Source organism: Hippocampus zosterae, chromosome 13, assembly GCF_025434085.1.
Source record: "Hippocampus zosterae strain Florida chromosome 13, ASM2543408v3, whole genome shotgun sequence".
NCBI lineage: Eukaryota > Metazoa > Chordata > Actinopteri > Syngnathiformes > Syngnathidae > Hippocampus > Hippocampus zosterae.
This window is the reverse complement of record NC_067463.1, coordinates 6,264,113-6,291,458: the sequence shown is the minus strand read 5'-3', so window position 1 is coordinate 6,291,458 and position 27,346 is coordinate 6,264,113. Positions and strand designations below refer to the sequence as shown.

Genomic DNA, 27,346 nt, shown 5'->3' with positions numbered 1-27,346 from the left:
ACTAGCACCAAGCTATCTTTATGAGCTCATCAAGAATGATTGTTACCCGATACAGAAGTACATTTGATACCGAACAAAAAAAAAAATGAAACCCAAATTTGGTAACACCTCCTGTAGGATGCTGCCTGGTGTCGTGGGTGAGCGGTCAGGCCAGTCCCACTCCATGCGTAGGTTCCCCCCGGGGAGGTGAGAGAAGTTTGATGGTGACAGGTACAAACTATGAATTCAGGGAGGTGGAGAAGGAGGAGGATATCCCGCTGTCTCCTACTCGTGCACCATCGCTTCAAACTCTGAATGAATGAGACACAATTCGGGAACATGCACAGTGATACCGCTGTTGGGAAAAAATCCAGTGGGATCTCTAAAGTGGAACACAACGGAGGCAAAAAGCTTCCCTTCTCTCACCGTCAATGCCGATCTTGCCGTCGCCGTCTTTGTCTGCGGCTTTGAGGAACACTTTCGTCTCATCGTCTGTCAAGTCCCTGCCGTCCTCTGAGAATCCCTTCAGCACAAACCTACAAAAGAGAAAATATTTCTCCGCAGCTTATATAAAAAACACTTGGCATCTATTTTCTCATGTTTGCCTCACTTGAGTTCCTCCTCTTCGATGAAGCCACTTCCGTCCACATCCAGAACCCGGAAGACCTGTTTGACGCTCTCGGCCGACATTGCCGTCATTCCCACCAAGTCGAAGAACTTTTTCGGGTCGAATGTCTCTGCTACTCCGCAAAACAAGTCGACCAAAGAGTCCATTAATATGCATCCAGTGGTCTTTCGGCACTAAGCGAGCTACCCACACACCAATAATTGTCCAGAATTTGAGCACGTTTTCTCTGTGCTGAGCAAAATCCGTTAAGGCCACTTGATTAAATCAATTAGGGTGAATTCAACAAAAAAAAACTTTTTTCATTTGTAGATTATTAAACCAATCTGAAATATTCATCAAAGTCAACCCAAGTAAACATAAAATGCAGTTTCTAAACGACTACGCTAATAAAGATAAAAGGTATGAGCTTAAACCCAAATGCGTTATATGGCCTTAACATTTCAAGCTTGAAACCCCCCTTTGATGTGATAAATGTCTATTTTTTTTTCACAGTACTGCACACCAATCCAACCTGCAAAGGCATCAAGCGCTTTCTTGATCTCCTCCGCTTTCAACAGGTCCGTCATCACCATCCTGTCAGCTAGAGGAATGGACACGTAGAGGAAACGCATCAGGTTCACACAGAGTTGTGAGGACGGGACACGTTGCCAATGTAACACGGTCTAAGATACGAGATTCACTCAAGCACATGTTTTGATTTGTAGTTTCGTAAGTCAGTCCAGTGTTAGGCACTGGACTAACCGTTTAATGGATATCGGTTAGGCCCTAACTGATATGCACTTTGTATGCAGCGATGGCTGTTTGAAAGTGCTCTATAAATACTGTTGACTTGACTTGACTTGACTTGACTTGATATCCATTCAACTTTGTAGAGTTATGCACCATTCAACTTAAAAATTCTAAAAGAGACTTTCGAAATATCTCAAGTCGGAGCCGTCCCACTTTCCCCTCGTTGGGCAGTTAGTTGCATAGTTTTGAAATGAACCTTTTCAGGGGTAGTTACTACAGTGGACAGCTTACCATGTTATCAGGTTACGGGGTGTATGAAAGGGTTATATATATATATATATATATAAAAAATAAAAATCCTCATCTCACCCCTCGGGTGGTGTCCGTCCCTCATTCAGCTCGGGTCCTCTACCAGAGGCCAGGAAGCTTGAGGGTTCTGCACAGTATCCTTGCTGTTCCCAGCACTGCACATTTCTGGACTGAGATGTCCGATGTTGTTCCCGGGATCTGTTGCAACCACTCATCTAGTTTGGGGGTCACTTCCCCGAGTGCTCCGACCACCACAGGCACGACTGTCACCTTTACCTTCCAGGCTCTCTCCAGCTCCTCTCTGAGCCCTTTGTATTTCTCAAGTTTCTCGTGTTCCTTCTTTCTGATGTTTCCATCACTTGGGACCGCTACATCCACTACAACGGCTTTCCTCTGCCCTTTATCTATGATCACGATATCTGGTTGGTTCGCCATTACCATCCTGTCAGTCTGGATCTGGAAGTCCCACAGGATCTTCGCTCTGTCATTCTCCACCACCTTCGGAGGTGTTTCCCATTTTGACCTTGGGGTTTCCAGTCCATACTCCGCACAGATGTTTCGGTAGACTATGCCAGCCACCTGGTTATGCCGTTCCATGTCGGCTTTCCCTGCCAGCATCTTACACCCTGCAGTTATGTGTTGGATCGTCTCAGGGTCCTCTTTGCACAACCTACACCGTGGGCCATGTCTGGTGTGGTATATCTGGGCCTCGATGGCTCTGGTGCTCAAGGCCTGCTCCTGAGCAGCCAGGATGAGTGCCTCTGTGCTGTCCTTCAGGCCAGCCCTCTCTAGCCACTGATAGGACTTCTTGAGATCAGTCACTTCAGTTATGGTCCGGTGGTACATTCCGTGTAGGGGCTTGTCCTCCCATGATGGTCCCTCTTCCAGCGCCTCATCTTCTGTTCCCCATTGTCTGAGACATTCTCTGAGTACGTCATCCGTTGGAGCCTTCTCCTTGATGTATTCATGGAGCTTGGATGTTTCATCCTGGACAGTGGCTCTCACACTCACTAGTCCCCGGCCTCCATCCTTTCGGCTTGCGTACAGTCTCAGGGTGCTGGATTTGGGATGGAGCCCTCCATGCATGGTTAGGAGCTTTCGAGTCTTAACATCCGTGGTCTGAATCTCTTCCTTTGGCCACCTTATTATTCCTGCAGGGTATCTGATCACTGGCAGGGCATAGCTGTTTATTGCCCGGGTCTTATTCTTGCCATTGAGCTGGCTTCTTAGGACTTGCCTCACTCGCTGGAGGTATTTGGCCGTAGCCGCTTTCCTTGTTGCCAGTTCGAGGTTGCCATTGGCTTGTGGTATACCGAGGTACTTGTAGCTGTCCTCAATGTCTGCAATTGTTCCTTCAGGGAGTGAGACCCCTTCAGTGCGGACTACCTTTCCTCTCTTAGTCACCATCCGACTACATTTCTCAAGCCCGAATGACATCCCGATGTCGCTGCTGTAGATCCTGGTTGTGTGGATCAGGGAATCTATGTCCCTTTCGCTCTTAGCATACAGCTTTATGTCATCCATGTAGAGGAGGTGACTGATTGTAGCTCAATTTCTGAGGCGGTATCCATAGCCTGTCTTGGTGATTACTTGGCTTAGGGGGTTCAGTCCTATGCAGAACAGCAGTGGGGAGAGTGCATCACCTTGGTATATGCCACATTTGATGGACACTTGGGTAAGTGGCTTGCCATTGGCTTCAAGTGTGGTTTTCCACATCCTCATCGAGTTCGCAACGAAGGCTCTTAGGGTCCTGTTCACCTTATACAACTCCAAGCATTCAGTGATCCATGTATGTGGCATCGAGTCATAGGCTTTCTTGTCATCAATCCAAGCTGTGCACAGGTTGGTACGTCGGGACCTGCAGTCTTGTGCGACTGTTCTGTCAACCAGGAGCTGATGTTTGGCTCCTCTGGTATCTCTACCAATGCCCTTCTGTGCTTCGTTCATGTATTGATCCATGTGTCCACTTATCTTAGCCGCAATGATGCCTGACATGAGCTTCCATGTTGTGGAGAGACAGGTTATTGGCCGATAGTTGGATGGGGCTGCACCCTTCGAGGGATCCTTCATGATCAGGATCGTTCGCCCTTCGGTTAGCCATTCTTAGTGAGTCCCATCCCTCAGCAGCTGGTTCATTTGTACTGCTAGGCGCTCATGGACTGCTGTGAGTTTCTTTAGCCAGTAGGTGTGGACCATGTCCGGGCCTGGTGCTGTCCAGTTCTTCATATCTGAGACTCTTTCCTGTATGTCTGCTACTGTTATGGTAACTAGGATCTGTTCAGGGAGGTTGCTGTGCTCCTCTCTCAGGGTCACCAGCCATTGTGCACGGCTGTTATGTGCAACCTCCTTCTCCCATATGCCTTTCCAGTACCTTTCAGTTTCCAGTCTTGGTGGGTCAGCTCTGTTGTTAGGACCCTGCCACTGAGCGTACACTATCGCAGGTTGTGTTGTGAACAGCCTATTTATTCGTCTGGCCTCATTCTCTTTCGTGTACCGCTTTAGGCGACTGGACAAGGCTTGGAGCCTTTGTTTGGCAGTTTCGAGTGCTTCAGGTATGGTCATCTGGATGTACCTCTCGGGTATCGGCCTTTTTATCACACCTCTCTGGGCCTCCGTCAATTGACTCACATCTTTCCGGGCCGCCTTGATCTTAGCCTCCAACCGTCTTTTCCATGGTGGGTAACGTATCTCATGGCTTCCATGGTTGCACTTATAGCCCAGAGTCTCCAGGATCACTGATGCTGAAGCGTATATCAGCTCATTGGTTTCTGTGATCATTACGGTAGGGATCGCCCTCAGTGCTGCATTCACACTTTCTATGAGACTTTCACATGGTACTTCACATAGCCATTGTAAACGGTTTCTAGGTTGCCCAGCTTTCATTCTCGCCATGATCTTAGCTTTCAGGTCAATTGCTGCCTCGCTCAGCATTTCATTCATTGGGGCTGGCCACCCAATCTCATCATCTGCATTCATTGGGGCTTGCCTCCCAATCTCTTGTATGACCTCCTCCTCTGATCTGGCAGCCTGGGGCCCTTCACCATGGAACCTGCGTTGTACCTCATCAATCTCAAGTTGTGACAGCAGTTGCCGTTTGTGGATGTTGGAACACTGAGCTACTAGTTGTTTCGTGGTCAACCGTGACTGTGGGTTTCGAAGTAACCATTTAGCCCACATTCTCTGCATGTAAACCCGCTGACTAGGGTTGCTTGAGTAGTAGCATTCCAACAGAGCCATGTTATCGCATCTCGCCCATCTCCGCTTTGTTCCAGTAGCCCATTTTTCATATATATATATATATATATATATATATATATATATATATATATATATATATATATATATATATATATATATATATATATCTCCCATTGGCAGTTATGTCTGATTATTTCATCAGAAGTTTGGAAATAATTTTGATCATGTAATTTGTTGACATTTCTATTGAACAAAATATGTTGTTGAAAATTATACATTTTCTACAATGTCTCCAGACTTCCAAGAACAGCCATAAAAATCTAATTCGAAAAATGATTATCCATCCATCCATCTTCTACCGCTTATCCGGGGCCGGGTCGCGGGGGCAACAGCTTTAGCAGGGAAGCCCAGACTTCCCTCTCCCTAGCTACTTCTTCCAGCTCTCCCTGGGGGATCCCGAGGCGTTCCCAGGCCAGCTGGGTGACATAGTCTCTCCAGCGTGTCCTGGGTCTTCCTCGGGGTCTCCTCCCGGTGGGACATGCCCGGAACACCTCACCAGGGAGGCGTTCAGGAGGCATCCGAATCAGATGCCCAAGCCACCTCATCTGGCTCCTCTCGATGTGGAGGAGAAGCGGCTCGACTCGGAGCCCCTCCCGGATGACCGAGCTTCTCACCTTATCTCTAAGGGAGTGCCCGGACACCCTGCGGAGAAAACTCATTTCGGCCGCTTGTATCCGGGAAAATGATTACTCAAGTCATTATTAACATTTTCATTGCATTCTTTTAAATGAAACTAATATATACACAGTATCACAAAGCAACCCAATAGGCAATTTTTTTCAGACGTCGATTTTGCTATTCCAGCCGCAATAAGTCAAGCATGTACTGTAATTGGCTCATTAGCAGCGAAGCTAACTACAGTCAGCAGCTTGAGTGGGAGACTGTTTGCCAAATATGCACGCGCACTAACCACGGTATATTTAGCATGCACACTAAGGCTTTTACGTGTGAGGGCGGCTGTGGGCGCGTTTTTAAAAAGGAATCCACCAAGTTGTTGCCTGTTTGGCCTGTTACGCAGCCAGCCTCTTGTTATGTAATGACGCAGTAAATTGTAAATTTCACATCTATATTGTAACCTGCAATGAAAAGTGATTAACTATTATAGATAACAGCTGCTGATACACACGCTCAGTTCGTCACAGATAATAAGTTCCAGGCCCACCCGCAAAAAGTGAATATAGAGACCATATTAAAAATAACGTTTTTCCAGCACATTTATCCATCCGTCCATTCATTTTCCAATCCACTTATCCTCACGAGGGTCTTGGGCGTGCTACAGCCTATCCCAACGGTCCACCCTGAATTGTTTGCCAATCCATTTTAAATACATTTAAACTTAAAGACTGACTTTTCAAACAACACATTGCAAATAGTGGCAGCGACTGTGGCTCTCCTTTACTCCTTTTGAGGAAGTAAGAAGGCATATTCGAAAAACACGTTAAAAACGATCGCCTAAAATTCACCCGAGGACCGGGGGCATGAATGATGAAATGTGATGTCACAACTTAAACACATTATTACATTTGGGTGATTTTTTTTTTCACTCTTGAAACTGGTGGGTTGAAAGTAACCCAAGTGCTGGGTCAAAAAAGGGAAGCCCAACCTTCAACCCAAACTGCTCGGTCAAAATAATTAACCCAACCGTGGGTAAAAGCAACCCAAGCTACTCAAAATCCACAGCGAACCCACAGCGAGGGTGAAAACAACTCGGCCTTTCTTAGTGTGTTGACTTGCACATGAAAGCTTCAGTGCTCCCTCCCGGCCTTGACAGTGAATAGACGCTTGAAAACTCATTGCCCGTTATTCACAGCGAGCGGCATCTGCCAGCTACAAGAAACTCAACTTTTTTTATGCGTTGTGTATTTGTGTGTGCTTAAGCACATCTTTTCACTGCGGTGGCACACAATGCAGCCAAACACTTCTCTTGGGTTGTTTGTCCTTCACTTTGCATCACACTTCACGTTTGATTCCAATGCAATGAATTGACTTGTCAGCCATGACAAAGAAGTATTTCTCGCACATTGCAGGTGGGGTACGAACATCACGATTTTCTGGATTTTATACCAAAATAATCCTCCCCCCCATGTCAGTTTGTGCTACAATGTTATTTACACGCGAGTGTGTTCGCTAATACTATTGTGGAGCCTCATTGACGGTGAATATTATAGTACTGAATACAATTATGTTGAATCTTCTGCTGCGGAAGTCTCTCGCTGTTCATGAGTAGGCATCATTGCTGGTGACTACACTCAGTTCGAGGCACAAAACTGGAGACGTTTCTTATTTTTCTGTGGTCGCTGAACACCCGACGTGCCTCAGTGCATCGTCACTGCCAGAAGCGAACTGCAAGGAAGCTCCACCCCCTTTATTTATATACACCCCATAACACGGTATCCCTCCACACAAAATAGTCTTAATGCCAGTGGCATACATCGTCACTCAACAGTTTATGTAATAATATAAGTTTGATGGTTTATGATGCCCTTCGTTTGACGTGCTTTGTCACCATCTTGTGTCATTTATACGTAATTACTAACCACTTCACGTCTGCGTCGGGGTTTTTTTTCTTCAATATGCAGAGCTGCGCTCGGTCACTACGACCGCATAACTAACTAAACATAAACTAAATATATATATTTTTTCTACTGATCACCACTGGTACATTTCAAGTGTACAACACTTGAATCGAATGCTTTCATTCATAAAAACATTTGATTTCAAATAAATACTGGATACTGTGCTTTGTTTTTGACAAACGCTTGGGCCTGCTGCACTAATGCATTTTAATGTTGGTCAGTATGGTATGGTGGTACTTGAAGAGCTCAGTACCTGTACTTTTGAGGTGCTGTAAACATTTTGGGAACCATTGACCTCTGCTATCCTGCATTTTCAAACTTTTTGGGGATAAATTAGCCTGCATTTGTTTTTACCATACATTTTATTTTACTATTATAAATAACAATTTTAGAAAAAAAATACTAAATGGTGTTGGTTACTTAAGTACAGGTACTTCAACGACATGAAAGCATATCATGAAAGCATATCTCCAAATGAAGTATTGTTTTTGTCTTTATACTTCCAAACAGCAATTTCGCTTACAAAAAGTTATTTAACAGATCAATTGTTATTAGTTGTACTATATTTGTGTACTGAAAGTTCCCTTTTTTGGTTTGTTTTTTAAAGACGAGCACCGCATCAGACTTCCCGGTTGTAGCCTCTCTCTGGTACGCCCTTGGTCTAGTGTGCGGAACATCATCAGAGGGAACTCTCACTTCCTGATGCTTCTTTCTTTCTACTGCGGAGTCATTCACATTTTTGAAACCATTTTGTTCGCTTTCTACGCCGTTTGACACCTTTGGCCATGTCGCTACCGCCGCAGCAGCTACGCTACAAAAGGTGAGTTTACAAATATGTTTCTTTCACTGGCGGAGGTCCACATTGAATCCGTGCGTGTCAGTGTTTTTTTTTTTCACGTCGAAAGGAGAGACCACACCTTTTTAAAATGCGCATACTGTAGTTATACACCAATAATATTACAAAATTATTAATTCAGTAATATATTTTAGAATGGTGAAACCATGGCAATCTGGAGTTCTCTATACAAAATAGAAGTTTATCATGATTAAAATAGTGAAGATATTAAAAATGGGTCAACCCAGGTCATGTCTCGAGAAATACGTTCATAATATTTACATATGTTTTGCCGTTATGTCTATTTTTGATTTTTTTTATTGTTATTGCTTCTGTTTTCTCACTTTTCTTGAACTTGTTTGGATCGTCTTAGCTGTTACAAACATGCTTATTACAATGGACAATGTATTGCCACTTGCCAATTCTACGGTATACATTTTTCATTGAATTTGATTATTTCTTACATGACTATTTCATTGAACTCAATTAACCCTTGAGGATACAAATGACAAAAACAAAAAAAATCTAAAATTGTCAGTACATGATGTATGGAATTGTAACTGTACTTTAACTGATTGTAACATGAAGCATTTCCTGTTACCTAGTGACTTTGACCAGCTGCCTAATAACGTCCCCATCAGCGCCACCATTGCAGATATCGAGGAAAAAAAAGGCTTCATCGACTATTTTGTAAGTTTGAAAACACAAAACGAGACGGTTGTTAACATTTTACAGTGACTTCGAAAACGTCTTCGTCTTCCATCCACTATGGCAGAGGTTTGTTGTTGAGGTGAAAACCAAAGGATGGAGCAAGTATCTCATCTACAGGCGCTACCGTGAGTTTTTCAGCCTGCACCAGGTCCTGGAGTCTAGATATGCTCCAGAGGACCCAGACAGACCTGGTCCCAACACCTGTGTGTTGCCCACACTTCCAGGTATCTATTTAAAAATACCATCTCGGTCATGGCCATAGCTAGCTTCAGATGACTTATTAATTCAGGCATCCAAAAAGTTTCTTTTTTGTTTCTGTGCCTATTGTGTGCAGAAAGTAGCTTCGAAAACAATTTGGCCTTTGATTGCGGACTGCTGGAGATGCGGCGCACCTGTTTGCTCAATCGGTGCGGCGGTTGATTGCACCACAGGAAGCTTTTTAAACGCTCTGTACCCGGGAGAGAGCGCTAAGAATGGTGACAAACATGAAAGTGATGGGGTGTCATGCATTTGTATTTTATTAGCAGTTGCGGTGACTCAAGCCAATCGATGTTGTGTTTTCTTTGCAATAATTGATTTATGGTTAGCCTCCAAGCCGACTGTAATGAAGTCTTCAGCAAACTAATTGACAAATCCTCAAAGTTTACAACAGTGCTTCATCATTTTGCAACCAACTGTGAAAAATACCAAAAGCTTGTCGAGAAATGTTATGATTCTGCGAGCAGGGCAATAACTTGTTGTTAAACTAGATTAAGTGTAGTGGAGAAGCTGTAATGAGAATCAGACAAAGAACATCTGTATAGCAATAACTGACAGATGTAAAAAATAAAATAAAGTTATGACTTGGGCAATTACCGTATGCTATTAAGGTAACGAAATGCAAGCAAACTTTAGCTCCTCTATTAGGAGTTTCACATGGCAAAGGTAGATTAAAAAGTGTATATTTAGATTAAAAAGTGTATATTTAAATTTAAAGGGGATATATCGAAAACTGACTAAAAGAACAAAAAAAAAAAGTTTACACAAAAAGTTGGGCCTCTGGACTGCCTGCCCACCCAACAACATGTTAACCTTATTTTACGAAAGCTGTTTTCTTGACAAAAAAAAAAAGTGGCTAAAACACTTCCTGTTAGCACAAGTTGGTGTTGCGGGCAGAATTTCGAGGTGTTTCAAGGATTAACTTCTGATAATCATGTTCTAGTAATGTTTGGATAGATACGTGACGTCAGGCATGTTATGTCTTGTGCCACAACACTGCATTTGCTGCATCCATAAATGTTTGACACGAGTCAACACCGGGCTAGCTCCATAGCATAAAAAGATGACTAACTATGCTAGCTAGTGTTAGCCGTCACAATTTCATTGGCTTGCTCTGGTGAGGTGCTGCTGTTGTGTACAAATCAGTGTTCCTTTCGCAACGACGGACTATTTTTAACATCGGGTGGGTGTAATATTGCTAAGTAACCCGGTGCAATGAAAAAGCTACTCTTCTTGCTTTTTAATTTGATCTAGAAAATATATATTTTTGAAGATCAATATTTGGAGATATCGTACACCCTTTCCATTGGGCAGCAAGCCATCTATGTTGACCATGTGAGCTAAAAGTCCTATTTCTTTCCATCCCACAAGATTTTTGTCTTTTAATTTTGTTGGTTGGAATTTCATTCGGGCACTATTTGAATAGAACATCACCCATAGTAATCATTTCAGATGTGTATTGCCTTTTTGATTTTGCTATTGCACCTTTTGGGAAAGTCAAAAGTGGCAAAACCTTTAAAAGCACTTTGAATGGATGCTACCCCATCATGATTTATCTTTTGCGTAAAAGGAATACATTACGACTTCAATCAGTCTCCATCACCGAATGGGAGGACTGAGGGAGGGAGGGGAGGGAGGGAGCGTTCAACATTTCTACAAACTTTAGCATTTGCCACGGAAGAATCCGCAGGATAATATTAGATCTGATGGGTTTCAGTCATGGGATGATAGGATGTCAGGCGGCAGGATGGACAAAAAAAAAAGGCATATGGTCTTGTCGGGCCCTTTGAAACAAGTCATTAAATAGCAGAATGATTCTCCTTTGGCTAGTCATTTTAATGTAATCCAGGATTTTTCAGCCATGTTGATTTTGTGAAACAAATCACTGCCATTACAAAGATGAAGGTTAGAAAAGACAATTTGATTCGATTCAAACGAACTCCTGTCGCAGAGTGGCTGAGTCATTTACTGCTTTAGTGTGAATGAGAGGAGAAGGAGGAGGGGGAGGAATTGATTGAGTGTGAGCTGAACATTAAGGCCGAGGGTCATTAGGAGTGGGCTAAATGGGATTTAATAACAGCATTAAATGGCCTAGGGAGTGATTTAGTCTGCGCCGCCTCATCCTTTCTGGACTTAGAGGGGTTGTGTCATCTTGAGATTTTTGTCTTTGTTTTAATCTACGCCTCATTTTAGAAACCGGTGAGTACATACTGGATATATATTTTAATGTTGGTCACGACCGCTAAATATTATTTTAGTGGTACTTTTTTTTTTTAGTAAAAAATTGGAGCACTCCAGTACTGATAAGGGAGTTTAAATGGCATGCACGACATGTCTGCACCAAGCAGAGGTGCTGTTGATTCACTCTCAAATAGGATTACAGGGTGACTGCCAACTTTCGAAAACGGACTGCGTTTGAATGAAATTGAACATACATTTATTTTTCAAAGGGCAGAAATAATTTCACATCAAGCAGTAGTTTGGATCATAGTGAAAAAAGTGCACTCTTCAAGCTGTTTTATCACCACTCCCGATTTAACTTGCTGCTGTCAAACTAGTCATAAAATAAAGAATTACATGTTTTATATTTAACCAAGCTACTTAACTGAAATGTCCACTTTAATATTAAAAAAAAAAAGCTAAATGTCATAGACAGGCAAAGGAAACTAGCATCGACTCTGAACTGTTATAACCCTTCATGCAGTGGTATCATACTCAAGGCCCGGGGGCCAGATCCGGCCCGCCCCGTCATTTTATATGGCCCGTGGAAGCAAATCAAGCATGTCAACGTGCATGATGCTTTCTAAAATCTCATAAATTCTCATCTGTAATAAATAAGAGACATATTACAAGCATTTTCTTGGAACCAACCCCCTCATGACAGTAATTTAAACAATAGTTGAATAAACTGTTATTGACCTTTTAAATTTGGTTTCAGTCATAACTGCCCTACAAGGGAAACAATAAATAAAATGTGGCCCACGACAAAAATGAGTTTGACACCCCTGCCTTAATGCAATGGATATTGGAACACAGACGATGAAGCAACACACGTAGACAAATACGAATATTACTGCAGCTTACTGACCAGTATTGACGGTCTGTTTAAACTGTTTAATTCTTTGCATTTTATCTTTCATGATGCTTTCATTTCTCTGTCTCCAGGGAAAGTGTTCATCGGCAACAAGCGGGAGATCGCGGAGAGCCGAATCCCCGAGCTGAACACGTACATGAAGGTAATCGCGGCGCTCGAGTCAGAGCGAAGTCTTGTTCCGCTCGCTCCAACTTGTGCGCCTTCACCTATAAGTGGGCTGAGTGATGCTGTAGGTGGATGCCGCACCGACGTTTACCGAAGCATCAGTTTGCAGATGAAGCTGCGCACGTAGGCGTCGCCTCTTCTCTCCCTCTCTTTCTCTTTTCTCTCTCATTGTGCCCCGTGCCCACATCACGCCTGACTGACAGCAGTTGTGGGACTTTTGACACATTGCGTGCAGCCCAAAAAACAACAACACACAAAACGCTCAAACCACGTCGTCTTCTCCCACCCACTTGCCGTGCTTGTTTGGCCGCAACCTACGTTTTTTTTTTCCTGCTTCGCACCTTCCACCTCGCTAGACTCCTACAACCCCTCCCCCCGTTCCCCGCACATTCCTCCTCTCCTTTCCCCTGCAGAGGCTGTTGGGTCTGCCGACGTGGTTGCTGCTGGATGAGGATCTCAGGATGTTCTTCTACCAGACGGAGCAGGACAGTCAACACCAGCCTCGAGCTCTCAGGCGTCTGCGACCGCCCACCCGCAAAATGTGAGCCCCTCTGTCCATATATCTCATTAAGCACCATCGGTGGAATTGCTTAAACAATTCTCAAGATGACCAGCAAAATTACAATTGCGTTCACAAGCCCCTTTGAAAGCCTGTATGAATCTAATTAGCTGTGGAAGGTGCAGTTTGTTTGGCTTTCCAAGCAATTTCCCCAAAGGAATTCGTGTTCAGTGTCTCCTCGAAATAGAGTCAAACACTCACGGATTCTATTTTCACAGATGAGAGCGTGCAGACATTTCTGTCGTACACAAATTTATATGCAGGCTCAAGGCTCACATCAGATTTGCGTCTGGAACAAAATGAGAGCCCTCGTTCTTGACATTAACGAACTCGCTGCCAGGCGCGATTCAGCATTTGTGAAATGGCTCGTTCACAGATTTTTGGGGGATCTATCTGAATGGAAAAACTCACCTATTTGCTTTTTTTATTTGCATGTAGTAGTGAGTTGAGGCATTTGCTTTGCCAGAACCTTGTGACACTTACAGGGCAAATTAATTATATGTATATTTTTAACATTTTCAATTAGGAAAAAAAAATATATATATGTGTGTATAATTTAATACAATACGTTGTATGATAATTACAAACCTTATTATTCGCATATTATTGGATATTGTTAATATTCTTTGCCGCATGTGCATCTACATTTACATTCAATTAAACAAAAATATGAAATCATCTGAAAGCTTTTTAATTTTTAAGGGTACAATTCTCTCTCTCTCGCTCTGTGTGTGTGTGTGTGTGTGTGCGTATTTATTACACACACGCGTTTTTGTTCAACAAGTCATTCTTTTCTAAGCTTACTTCCTTATTTGCGATAACTACGCAGCCATTGGATGATTCGCGCATGGCGTGTTTCACCAGGAGAACATGTGGTAAGGGGAGACGCTCTCAAGAGGAAATGATGCAAAATTTGAGTCCCATTACTTCTCCTTCGCACACATGCCCTTTTCCGACCCCTGCGGCGCAGTTGTTCTAATGGTGATATTGCTCTTGGAATGGTGTTTGTTCCACTTTTGAAACCATATTCCATGTTGGACAAAATCTTCATGTGTTAATTGTAAGTTAATTTGCATTTTCTTGATCTTTTAGTAAGACAGCCAAACCCAAGACAGACCTCTTCTCATCACCAAGGGCTGAGGTATATGCGCACTTACTGTATTTTATTGTATTTGTTTCGGATTGTTGCTGTGGTTACCATACCCCACGGCCACCCAGGTGCACACATTCAAACTAAAAATCAATACACAAACGTAAAGGATGAACAGCGTTTGCTTGTGAAGTTGAAAGAGGTTCTGATCGTTGTCATACAATTGGCCCCACCTTTGGCTTGAACGCATCAGATGGATACACATTCCTGCCATCTAGTGGAGGAGCATGTAATTGTTTTGTCACTATATGTGACTGACATAGATCATTTATTTGTCTTCATTCATTTGTAGCGGTGAGATGAAATCATTTCCAGATTCACTTTTGTAATCTCTCGAAGTTACCGTGGTTGGGAATCACTGTTTTGGAGCCGAGTACAAATAAATTCTCTGGGGATTGTTACATGAGTGTTAAAATGAATAAAAACACATCACGGGATAATTCAGAGAGAGAGAAATGAATGCATTCAATACCAAAAAAAAAAACTCCACGCACACAATCCAGCGGTCTTTCATTGGCGAACCGAGCTGAGCCTCTCAAGTTTATTCGCCCATCGCTCTCACTCTCTCCCTCACTCTCTCTCCCACACAGCAGTGAAAAACTTGGTGTATCCTACCCACAACCCTACCAGCCTACACAACATTTTAGATCGTTCTCTCTCTGACAACCGAGTGCCCCCATTGGTGTGCCTCTTGGTGCCTGCGCTCATCTTGCATCTCGTGTTCTCGCAATTATGAAAAGCGTTCGCCAAGTAACAATTCTCATCGGCGAGCCCGGGGCGCCAAGTTCCACCCTACTCTGATACACCGATGCAGCAATAACGCAACCGGTCCCTCGATTGAAACTTAATTGGCCCTTATAGACATGCTATTAAATGAGCACCATTTTTGAATGACAATTGGCAAATCCCGACCATGAGCACCTCTTGAAATGTCAAAACCACCAAACGTCAAAGTCGCAGGAACAAAATACACCAAGTCTGAGCTCGGAAATCGTGATAGCACACGGCAAAAAATCAGACCCGAGGTGGCCTGGAAGGGGTTATGGTTGGACAGGGGTGTGAGACCCTGGGACCTCAGGTCTGGGGCACGGAAGACCATTTGGCACAATCAAAAGCCTGAATGATGGATGGAAATAATTGACGTGAAATAACTGATCGTCCAAACTCGTGCAGTTTTCCTTATTGTTTTGTTTCTTTCGTTTTCATTTTTTTTTGACGAAAAGCCGGGAGCTCCAATTAACTCTTTCAATCCCAGCCATTTTCACTGGAGCAACCCCCTCAATCCCAGCGTTTTACTGGATTTTGACTGATCTTGCAAGGCCCACAGAATATTTGGTTCTAATGCAATATAAACATGGAGTCTACCAAAATAAAGTTTGGACTCTGTGCTTTCAGCAGAAAAAAAAATAGTTTCTTTTCCTATTCTTCAGCAATCGGCATTACAAGATGGCAAATTTTCATGAAAATGGCGATTCCTGGGCAAAAAAACGGAGAAAAAGAGCTTTTTGTAAAAGCATGCATTTCAAGCACGTGAGGCACCACTGCCACCTACTGGTCGCTTTTTTAACATGATTTACAATGCAAATGGCTTATTCTCATTCGCAGATTGCAGCAGACCCTCCTCTCTTTGACGCAAAAAAAAGACTTAGACGTACAAGTACGTCCTTGGTAGGCGGGGCCTAATTTTAAATAGACATACAAGTACGTCTTGTGGAATGAAAGAGTTAAGGAGATTCCAGGAAGTTGACGTGTCATTGCAGCATCTGCAGGGGCTTACGGTTGAGTCATTGAAATACATCAATGTCAGGTTTCTCCTGGCATCTCCTAAAAGCCACCGGCCTGGAACAGCTTGCAAGAACCCTGCATGGGGCGAGTGATCAATGATGTCATTGCAGCATGGCCACAGTCTTTTTTATTTAATTCTATTTTTTTTTAACAATCAGAAGTCACAAAGTTGTTTCAAGTCTCAGCATCGTCACTACTTCCTCCTGCCTCGTTTGCGATTGGCTCCTGTGATCGCATCACTCGTTGCTCTTAATTCTCTGCAGCCCCTTCGCTTCTCTCAAAACTTTTAAGCTTCGCTCCTTCCTCACGTCGCTTTCAGTGTGCCAGAAATGGTGAGGATTCTTTTCACTTGACACGGTTGCCAGCTGTAACCATGGAAACATGGCTGGCAGTTCTGAATTGGCCTGCAGGTACAGTAGTTAGGACCGACAATCCGGCGAGTCAAATCTCCCTCCAGTAGAGTCCTACAGTACAGGCTTCATAACATATTCCTCTCGCGGCTTTTCACCGAGGGAACGCCAGCTCCCTCCTGGCTGCCGCTAATCAAGGAGCAAAGGCTTTTTTACAAGCTTGTTAGGGCGGGTGGGCGCACGTCTAATTGTGCACGATGATTGCTCCTGTGCCGGGCTCAACCCAGGCGTCATTTCCAGCCGTTCCCTATGCAAGCGAATCGCACCGGCGCAACAATACTGAACTGCTCCATTCTATTGGAACATCTTGCTAATGTTTCTTGCCTAGTGGGTTCTTTTTTTTTTTTTTTTTTTGCCAACACATCCGTGAATGAACGCCAAACTGATCATAGCAATGCTTTCTCCAATCACGTTGTTATCAGGCTTGTCATAGATTACTGATAAGGTGATCATTTGAGTCTTTCTACACTCTTAAGTGGCCTTTGTAAAAGCTGACTTCAACATTTCTCTCGGTCCGATAAACTCTCAGGGAAAAAGTCCGACATCATCGAGTTAAGAAACTCAATAATAATCATCGATTTGACAGATAAAAATTAAAGATGTGTACTTATTAACTTGTGTATCAGCATTTTCTCACGTAAAAATAATTACAACTCACTTTAAAAAGAAAAATCCACCAACGTTGTTGTAGTAGTAAGAAAAAAAGATTTAACTACTAAATGTTTTAATACATTTTACTCGTTTGTCAGCATTTCGACATAATAAAGAACATGTTGTATTCAAAATTATTTTTAAAATAAATAAATATGTAACATAAAAAGTCCAACATTTCAGAAATGTACTTGTGAGTAAAAAGATAATTCCATCTGACCAACTGTGGAAAATTCTTTTCAGAAAAAGGTATTTAAAAATGTGTGTGCATTTTTGCAATAGTACATGAAAAATGATATCAAAATACAATTAAACAAAATTACATTTTTACTTTTAAAACAGCATTTTCAACCCAAACAAAACAATTAAAAAAAACCCGAAATGAATATAATGACTTCTTTTTGAATCCTCCTCTTTATGTGCTTGTCTCACATGCTAAAATTCATTGCATTGAAATAAAATGTAAATAACACTCAGTTGCTACTTTTCATTTGCTAAAGTAGCACCTTTAACGCACAAAAATAAAAGAAATAAACCTAAATTGTTCTCCCACAAAAAATGGACTTTTTCCCCCTCTACTTGTGAACTCGGATGCCACCAAACCAAGCAAATTCAACAATCATCGATAGAGAGTCGACCGAGCATTTAAAGGAGTTTGTGCCGTCAACACCTGCAAATTATAGCCAGAAATGCCACAAAAGTTCTATGCGGAGTCAGATGTGTTCTTTATTGGAAAAAGTTGACGTATTTTTTGTTCGAGTGTGTTGGTGTCCTTACGATCAAATTATTTTGCGTCTGATTATTCGTACCGATTTCTTATTCTGTTCACACGGGGATTAAAGTCACACGCACACAACACAAAACACGCACACAATCTCCATCGCATTTCATAATAGTCACATAGTTGAAAAGAATTAAAGACAAAAAGTTGCTCACCACACATCGTCCCGTGAAGTTGATCCCGATCTTCCTCACTCGCTGCGAGCCAAGCAGACAGCAAAGGCAGCAGTGATCTGTCAGACCCGTACCTCTGTTTAAATTTCACTATTCCCACCTCCTCCTCCTTCTCCTCCTCCTCCTCCGCCTCTTCTTCTTCTTTACCTCCCTCCTACTGCTCTCGCAGCTCCGTGTTCTTTTTTTGGCCAGCTGAGCTCTGCTGCTGCTGTTGCTGCTGCTGCTGCCGCGTCGCCCAGCTCGTCGTCTCACGCGCCCTGACGTGCGGCTCATCTCATCACAGCTTCCTCTGTGCTCGTCTTTTAATATTTGGCCCGATGATGTTCACTTCAAAATGTTGGGTTTGGTTTCCCAATGCACATACTGGGTAGATGTGGATATTGAATGGATTTAAAGACATGTATAAAAACTGCCTTTGAAAATATTCCTTAGTGCTTGTGCTCGCCCTCTCACTGTTGAGAAATGGGAGACGGGTGTATAACATCACTTTGAGGAAACAAAGACTCTCGCTAAGAACAGTTTTTGAAATAAGAGCCCAAAGTGTGCTTGCTCGAAGATGCGTCTTTCTCACTCCCAGTTGAAGTTGACTATAAATCAACATAGAATAAAATATTGTGTATTTAGATTGGCTGGCAACCGATTCAGGGTGTCCCCCGCCTACTGCCCGTAGACAGCTGGGATAGGCTCCAGCACTCCCGCGACCCTAGTGAGGATCAAGCGGCTCGGAAGATGAATGAATGAATTGTGTATTTAAGCAACAAAATGTTTTAATCAAATCATTCATGTGACACACCCACTTACTGCCACGTTGACATTATTTTCATGTAATTATGTCGTATTCGGTAGTCCAGTGGTTAGCACGTCGGCTTCACAGTGCAGAGGTACCGGGTTCGATTCCAGCTCCGGCCTCCCTGTGTGGAGTTTGCATGTTCTCCCCGGGCCTGCGTGGGTTTTCTCCGGGTGCTCCGGTTTCCTCCCACATTCCAAAAATATGCATGGCAGGCTGATTGAACACTCTAAATTGTCCCTTGGTGTGAGTGCGAATGGTTGTTCGTCTCTGTGTGCCCTGCGATTGGCTGGCAACCGATTCAGGGTGTCCCCCGCCTACTGCCCGTAGACAGCTGGCATAGGCTCCAGCACTCCCGCGACCCTAGTGAGGATCAAGCGGCTCGGAAGATGAATGAATGAATTGTGTATTTAAGCAACAAAATGTTTTAATCAAATCATTCATTTGACACACCCACTTACTGCCACGTTGGCATTATTTTCATGTAATTATTTTGAATTGTCGTATTTTGTGGGGATGGTGTTGTTTTCTACTCGTGCCGGTTTTATGATTGTTTTCCTCGAATATTTGCTATTTATTTCACTATTTTTGGGGTATTTTCCATGAAGGGTGTGAATTGAAGTCACACTTTGCAAAAAAGCCATAAATCCCACACACACACACACACAGACACACACACACACACACACACACACACACACACACACACACACACACACACACACACACACACACACACACACAAAGTGTATGTCAATCCTGCAATGCTTGCTGAGCTGTGCTCTTTGACCTGACGTCTTTAAAGGTTCCATTGTATGACACATGACCCTTTTTCTCTTTGCGTCACTGACACTCTTGACCTCGGCAGATGAAGCAAGACCACTTTTGACTCAATACAGTTTCTCTTCTTGCCGCCAGGCCATCTTTGACTTTTGTGGCAGCAGCAAGGCAGAGTTAAACCTGAAGAGAGGAGACTTGATCTTCCTGCTGCATCGAGTCAACGCAGACTGGCTGGAGGTATTCTAAAACGCATTACAAGGGCATTAGGAGGTTGTGGGGTTAGGTGGACGGATTGTTTGGGGAGGGAGGTCCTTTCCGACCTGTCTGGTCTGCTGGAAAGGAAGGTGTTCTTTTATGACATCAAAATAAGCACCAATAGGCTACAAACATTGTCCACTGTACTCTAGTTTATAAATGAGCTCTGATTTGCTTCTGTCAAATCCCCAAAAAACTGTATGTGGCAATTGGATGCGTTTGCCCACCCTTGGCAAAGGCCTGCACCCATTTTCACCCTGAAATGCAGCAATAAGGAACAAAGATGAGCAGAGTTGTATCATTAGCCATCATGTGGCATGACTCCTTCTTGTGACTGGCTTCAGCGGTTCTTCAACTAACCATTGCAATTTGTCTTCAAGTTTGATCAGTAACATTGCACAGGATTAATTTCTCAAATTGCAACCACTCCCTGCCTGTACACACGGCAAATGAACCGCGTGGCAACATTGTGCGTGCGGCAGACCCAAAAGGAGCTGTGACCGGTTAGTAGATCAGCTTCCGCGTTTGCGTGAGCACTCAGGTATGCACCATTTACTGCAGCGCAAAACCTTAGTCAATCGGACCCGGATTAGCCACTAGTAAATCAAGTTCAACTCAGAAAAGGGAAAAATATGAAGTGACGCCTTGACGGATGCACTCTCTGAAATGCTGCAATCTTAACATCATGCTAAAATATTGTGTAGCTAAACCCTCATTATTTGGTGTTACAAATGAATCAAAGAAGTAGTGTGTCGTGTGCAGGCACCAGGAAAAGCTGCTCATACGATGAAGTAACCGGAGGTGGGTGCGATGGAGGGACCGCAGTGAGGGGGAGACAAAGCGAACGTGGAGGATGCACTCATCTGCGTCTTATTTTTACCTTCTGGCTGCTCTGCACACACGTCCAATAATGCTAATGGGGAACGTGCAATAATCTGTTTATTGTCCTGCGGCGCTGCTTCAGCGTCATCTAAAAATATATTTCCAAAACCGAACGCGCCGTGACCGTTTTGAAGCAGGGTTTAGTCGTAAATGGCAAAGGTTTGGTAAAGTAGCCAAAAGTTGGACTCGAGAGGATCGTTATTTGAGAGTAATTTGACTCGAGTCAAATAAAAAGTCTTCCAAATTATTACTCAGGGTGGAAGGTCGCGTGGGGGGGGGGGGTTATTGCAACATGAAGTTTGCCACCATATTTAAGTCACCGGCGGTTATCACCAGCTCATTCTGGATTGACGTGTGGCCAAAAACAAAATTGCACGGATCGTCCTTTTCCACATAGCGACGTCTCTGTCAGATGTGAGTCGGCCACATTTAAAGGGAATGACGAATGTGCGCTTTAGAGTTTTTCACCATTCAATATTCATGACGGTAGACTTATTTTTCTCACTTGCTAAGACTGTGCAAATGTGAAATCATACAATGGCTGTACAGCAAAAAAAGTTGTTGTTGTTGTTGGGGTTTTTTTTAAATGGAATTTTTTTTCTACTTCCGTTATTTCCAATGGGAAACTTGATTCCATTTTCGTTCAATTTTGAGGTCAAGGAATGTCTTGAAAAGTGATAATTGGTTTATTTACTTTTATTTAATTATTTCCGACTACTTTACGTTTCCCATTAGAGTCACTCTCTCGCACACATACACACGCACACGAGGGTGTACTCACAAAGGCTTACATGCTAATTGTCATGTATCCTGCGCGAGCCAATTAGTCAGACTTCCATGAGTGCGAATCCCTCGCACTTATCTGTGATTGTTATTACCCCCCGCAGGGCACGGTCAACAACCAGACGGGGATTTTTCCACAATCCTTTGTGAAAATCATCAAGCCCCTCCCGGAGAGTGAATCAGAGGGCGAAGGAGAAGGCCACACCTACAGCTGCCTGCGATGCTACCTGCTCACCCCCTCTGGAATCCAAGCCAGGTATGTTTCTATGTTTATCTTTGTTCAGGCTTATACTGTGCATTCTGAATACTTGGCTACTTTAAAATGGGCGAGTTGTCCTCAGGATGTACTGTAAATGTCATATGTGTGTGTATGCATGCACTTGCAGAGACGTGTGCGTTCAAGAGGACCTCAACATCCAGCCAACATACAAGGAGCTGATGTCTCGTATGAGGTAGTTGTCGTTCTCCACACTTGTCCCTCTTTTAGAAGGGGCACTGAAATAATAAAGCATGAGCTCCATTAGCGGTGTCGTCTGGGGGCTGCAAGTAGACGTGGAGTAAGACCATATCGGAGTCGGTCGAAGTTGTGGCGCAGGATGTCCAACGGGGTTTTGGTGGTTCCCATATCAAGGGTGCTGTACTTTCATCACGGAAAATATAGTTGTTGTTTTATTTAGGACGAATCAAGTTACCAAAAGTGTTTCCTTCTATTTTAAAACGACTTTCATGAAATAAAAGAATCCATTTAAATAGGGCTGAACGATTGATTGAATGCGCAATAGACATTGCCATTCGGTAGAATGTCATTTTCAGTCAAATTTAAAATTCAATTCAAAAATCCAATTGAGATTTATTACATTTAATGACTCATGTTTACGCCACACTTGTTTTTTTGTTTTGTTTTTTAATTTTGTGAAGTTGTCATCGTGAACACTAAAAAGACTGCAAGTCAAAGTGTCTCGAATTGAAGCAGGGACAGAAACTGTCTTTCACCTGAGTTTATGCTGTATTTCCTTTATTTTAGCGTCAGCCTAAAATTAAGGCAAAAACCAAATCTCTGATCATTTTTCCAAATCTATCAGCCCTACTTTTAAGTCTGTACATCCATCGATCCATTTTCCGAAGTGCTTATCCTCCCTAAATTTGAATAAACACACATTGCAACAGCTGCAAGAGGCTTGAAATAAACAAGAAAATATTTCTCGAAGCCCCTTCATTCTCCACAGTGCTGCCACGCCACACTCACACTCACCTTGAGCTTCTCAACTGATGCCTGCCAATCACGGGGTGCCCATCAAATGAGCTCTCGAGGGACCTTCTCCTCCCGCAAGCCCCTCCGTGCCCTCATCACGGAGCGGCGTAGCAACATGCCCGCACGCAATGTGCTTATTACGGCGCTGTGTCTGCTCGTTAGCTGCTCGGCCGTGCTAACGTGATTAGCCCGAGCCTGTTCCCTAATCACTTCATTTCTACTCGCCTCTCTTGTGTTCGCACCCCAGGTCCCACTATTTTGACTGACACTGCAATGTTTTTTTTTGTTTGTTTTTTTTTGCACTTTAAAATGCATGTTGAAATGTAGTTGATAATTCATAAGTATAGTCATTGATACAGTCCCCCCCCCCCACCCCTTTATCCTCACGAGGGCCGCGGGCGTGCTGAAGCCTATCCCCGCTGAGTCTTCATTTTTTTTTTTTAACGATTTAAAAAATTCCCATCTGAAAGCTACTCCAGAAACAAAAATAATCATCACCACTCAAATGTGGGGAATGGATATTTAATATGATTCCGATATATTTACAATAGTGTGTTAAACTCAAAAGGACATTATGGGGAAAAAAAAGGAAAAAAAACTACCATCTCCTCATAAAAAATGTATCTCCAGGCTAAAAATAAAAAGAACGATGAAAGTAATGTCTTACCAAGCATCATTAATCCAACGCGAGATCGGTTCATTGTTTTCATCTCCATGGCAACCGCTGCACTGAAGCATGTGCGCTCACGCGTGTGCGTGTGTGTCTTTATCAGGGACGTGTTCACAGTGGATGACATCGCGCTGAACTATCGCGACGGCGAGGGCGACCTCATCCGTGTGCTGGATGACGAGGACGTGCTGCTGATGATCAAGGAGTGCCGAGGTCAGGCAGCGGGGGCGGTCCAGAGGCCTGTCAATCAGTTTCCGTGGGAACTGCTCGTGACCATGGCCTCTGACCTCTCTGTTTACAATGTGGAGGCGTGACACCATTCTTACGTTAGTATAATAAACCATATTCACTAGTATATTTGATTGTTTCAAGTTTGCTCACCAATACACACACACAATATATATATATATATATATATATACACAGTATAATTATTTTTTTTGGGGGGGGACAGGGGAATGCAGGCAAGTTGCAGTCACACTTTTATACTTTTATACATAGCGGTCACATCCATTGGCAGCTATTCAAAAACTTGAGTAGTGATGTCACAGAAGCGTATCAGTTACAACTGTGGATGTGCTAGTGTGTCATGAAGCGCACAACAGTGAACAGCTATCGAGAAATAATCTCACAATGAGGGATGTTCGATACCACTTTTTTATCTAATCGATTTCAGTATCAGTATTCGCGATACCGATACCAAGAAACCAATACCACTCGTCAACCATCCATGCTATTTACTTCCTGATAGCAGAATGGCCACAAGAGGGCACCATGACTCTCAGTGACTAGTATCGGCAGCCTTCGTGAGCCTTGATACTGTCATGACTGATGCACAACTTTGACTTCCACGACTCAGGTGGAAAAACATTTTGTAAAGCTTTCCACTTGGGCTGTACAAGTGAGAAAATTTTTCTAGTGGGCATTTTTTTCTGAATATCGCAATGGCGATTTAATGTGTTCTTATATTTTCCGAGGGTCTCTTCCCATTTATTTTTGAACACATCTCATTTTTATCCAAACAAAGAAAAATATTCTGTTTTACAATAATAATGATGACTTGACAAAATTCTACCAAACAAGTATGGCATAAACTTAAATCAATAAGTCTTCAGCATGATGTGAAAAATTGATGTGAAAAACATGACAGGCTGAAGGGGTTTTTTTTCGTCGCCTTTGTGCATTTCAATGTAACGGGGTTTCGGTCTGAGCCCCGGGGCTATGCTCATTTTTTGCATGAAGTTCTTCTCACAAAAAAAAAAAAAAGTTGTCTGTGAAAAAAAGTATTGCTTTTGTCAATATATTTAGTGTTAGTTGCTCAGCTCATTGATCTCAAAGTCACCTTCATGACTGTAGCTCACTTGCTGCCAAAAGTGAACAATTCTAACTCATTGCAAATAAACAATTAATGCAAAATAATAATGATAATAATCTTTCCAGAAGTGATCCCACAACATTGCCAGATCTGAGCTGTAATAGAAGCCCCAAATTTATCAGGACATTTTGACACAGAACTCAGGAAGCACAATATTGCAACCCACCGCGCCCTGTTTGGTGCCATTTTTACAGAACAACAAAAATATATATATTTTTGAGACACTGCAAAAGGGATTAATTTTATGCCCTTTTTCTCCAGGGCAGATCTTCTCAGTTATTTTCTGTTACAAAAGAAGAAGAAAATATTTTGCGCCCCCCCCCAACTCTCCTCCACAACTACAAATTGTACCATTTGCCTCCAAACTTTTTATAAGTACACCTCCACATAACATTGCATCCTTATGAACATTATCGAAAACGAAAAAAAAGAACGATCAAATTTCGTCTTTCACAGAACACAGTATGATCTGCAAAAAATTTTCAGTGAGCCAAGGTTCAAATTCTGTGTAGTTCTCTTTCTTTCTTTCAGTGATATTTATGCAAAATAGCCACCTTGAAAAAGGTGTAAAAAAAGTTTGCTTTGACAGTTGGGGGTAAACGAGATGCTCGGACTCACAAAGCAGTAGAATAAATGCATAAAAAAATGCAATTTCTGTCGAAAAATATATAAAATATTTCTGGACTGGGAAATTTTATTGTGGATATTTGGGAATTTGTGAATGTGATAAGTCATTTGCAAATATCCTTCATGTTTTCCTATTCAAGCTAGTTTCATTCCGATACTTTTCTCAATAATACCTCAAAAGTTCACAAAGACCCGAAACAAGGTCCCTGGGTGCATGGAGGCGTAAATTGAAGCTTTGTCGCGTGTTAATGGTTTTCAGATATGTGTATGTGTGTGTGTGTGTGTGTGTCCACACGTGGATGCGCTGTTGTTTACCGTCGCTACGATTAATGCGAAAAGGAGTGAAAATTGCGTCCACGTTTATGAAGCATGAACACATTGGCAGGCCGCGCGGCAACAAGAAGGACTTTGCACGACTGGGCCTCGTGTTCACACGCAGGGGGAAGTGGGAGAAAGCAGTCATAAACACCATGTTGGCCTATTGCTTCTGTACTGTATACTGTATTTGTCATGATGAGATCAAAATTCAGTCTCAAAAATTCTAATGCAGATTTTTGAAAGGCATTCATATAAATATTTTTTGTTGTTGTAAATAAATCTTTGAAGTTTGCAGTGGGGTGCAATTGCACTGTTACCCACCTTTCCTATGGTGTCCCCCAGAGTTCGATGCTTGGTCCTCTCCTTTTCACCCTCTGCATTGTCCCACTCAGTAACCTCAACATGTACACAGTTTAAGCTGATGACAACCGGTTCCATATTGCCCGTAACACTTTAGATATCCATCGCTACAGTGCTTATTGTTTGTTAGGGTACATCAAATGAATTTGAGTACTTTGAAAAGCACCACGCCGTTCTAATAAAATGTTAGATAAGTGACCAATGTGTTTTTTTGTTGTTGTTGTTAGTGTCATTTTCAGACGTCGCTGCATCAACTGTTCATTAGCATTTGTGACGCAATGTCACTTTCGGACTTGTCTGTCATGTCTCCTTCTTAATGACTGTGTGAGCTTTGCCCTTCGGGGTAATGAAGCTGCTAATGAATGTCATAAGGGCCCAAGTCATGCGTACTTGTGACCTGCCAAGTACTTATTTACCTTCAAGCTCCTGTGAAACGTGTCTCCATTGCACAAGTAGCTTCATGGGAAAATAATTTGTTCTTGAAATGATTCAGATTAAGTGAATGTATCTTAAGCATTGAAAAAAACGAGTTGCTGAATTCCCAATATTTAAATTGACATGTCTTCACCAAATATTAACTAATTTCCATTATCAGCTATTTACATCCATTATGTAGCTTAATGTCTTAAAAGTGATCCAAGTGATCGGTTTTGTGCTGGAGGGTCGCAAATTTTATAATACAGTAGACTGCCATATACACATGCGATTTCACCACACGCACACAGACACACACACAGTCAAGTCCATGACCAAATGATGCCAAAGTTGTGACTAAATACTTTTTATGAAAGTATTGCAGTAATTGAGCCAACGAAATGTGTTGGAGTGTTACAACTTGGTGGACAGACGCGCTTTGTTGGAAGTTATGGGCGTCTTCGTCTCATGTGACTGCACAAGTGTGCATTTTTTTTCGAAAATCAAACCACCCAGAAGCCATTTTAAAGCGCAACAGATGAGTTAATGGTCAAGTTTTGTTAAGTGACGACACCTGCAGGGGCGCCGTTTAGCTACCCCTACCCCCCCCCCCCCCCTCCCCTCTCTGACTACTATATAAGTAACAAAGCTACCTAAACTCAATTCATCACATGCCTGCGTGAATCTCTCCTGTCTTCACATCCTCCTCTTTTCCACCCTGGCCCTTCTTTAACCTTGCCGCCTTCTCCCTCCCACTTTTCTCTGGCTCTTTTGGCAGCGCTTGCCGAATAA

The 27,346-nt window shown here is 42.8% G+C and overlaps 2 protein-coding genes across 2 annotated transcripts; one reads left to right on the top strand and one right to left on the bottom strand.

Moving 5' to 3' along the window:
• Nucleotides 1–2: 2 nt before the first annotated feature.
• Nucleotides 3–18,200, bottom strand: pvalb7 (parvalbumin 7). Its single transcript, XM_052084525.1, has 5 exons — nucleotides 18,034–18,200; nucleotides 1,119–1,187; nucleotides 590–719; nucleotides 406–515; nucleotides 3–290 (listed from the first exon to the last, which is right to left on the bottom strand). Exons 1-5 carry the CDS (start codon nucleotides 18,038–18,040, stop codon nucleotides 265–267), a joined length of 342 nt encoding a protein of 113 aa, XP_051940485.1. The 5' UTR covers nucleotides 18,041–18,200; the 3' UTR covers nucleotides 3–264.
• On the top strand, nucleotides 8,113–23,815 carry ncf4 (neutrophil cytosolic factor 4). The gene is made up of 10 exons (XM_052084503.1): nucleotides 8,113–8,299; nucleotides 8,920–9,004; nucleotides 9,090–9,249; nucleotides 12,449–12,519; nucleotides 12,956–13,083; nucleotides 14,194–14,242; nucleotides 19,757–19,855; nucleotides 21,643–21,794; nucleotides 21,925–21,990; nucleotides 23,564–23,815. Exons 1-10 carry the CDS (start codon nucleotides 8,265–8,267, stop codon nucleotides 23,772–23,774), a joined length of 1,056 nt encoding a protein of 351 aa, XP_051940463.1. The 5' UTR covers nucleotides 8,113–8,264; the 3' UTR covers nucleotides 23,775–23,815.
• The last annotated feature ends 3,531 nt before the right edge of the window (nucleotides 23,816–27,346 follow it).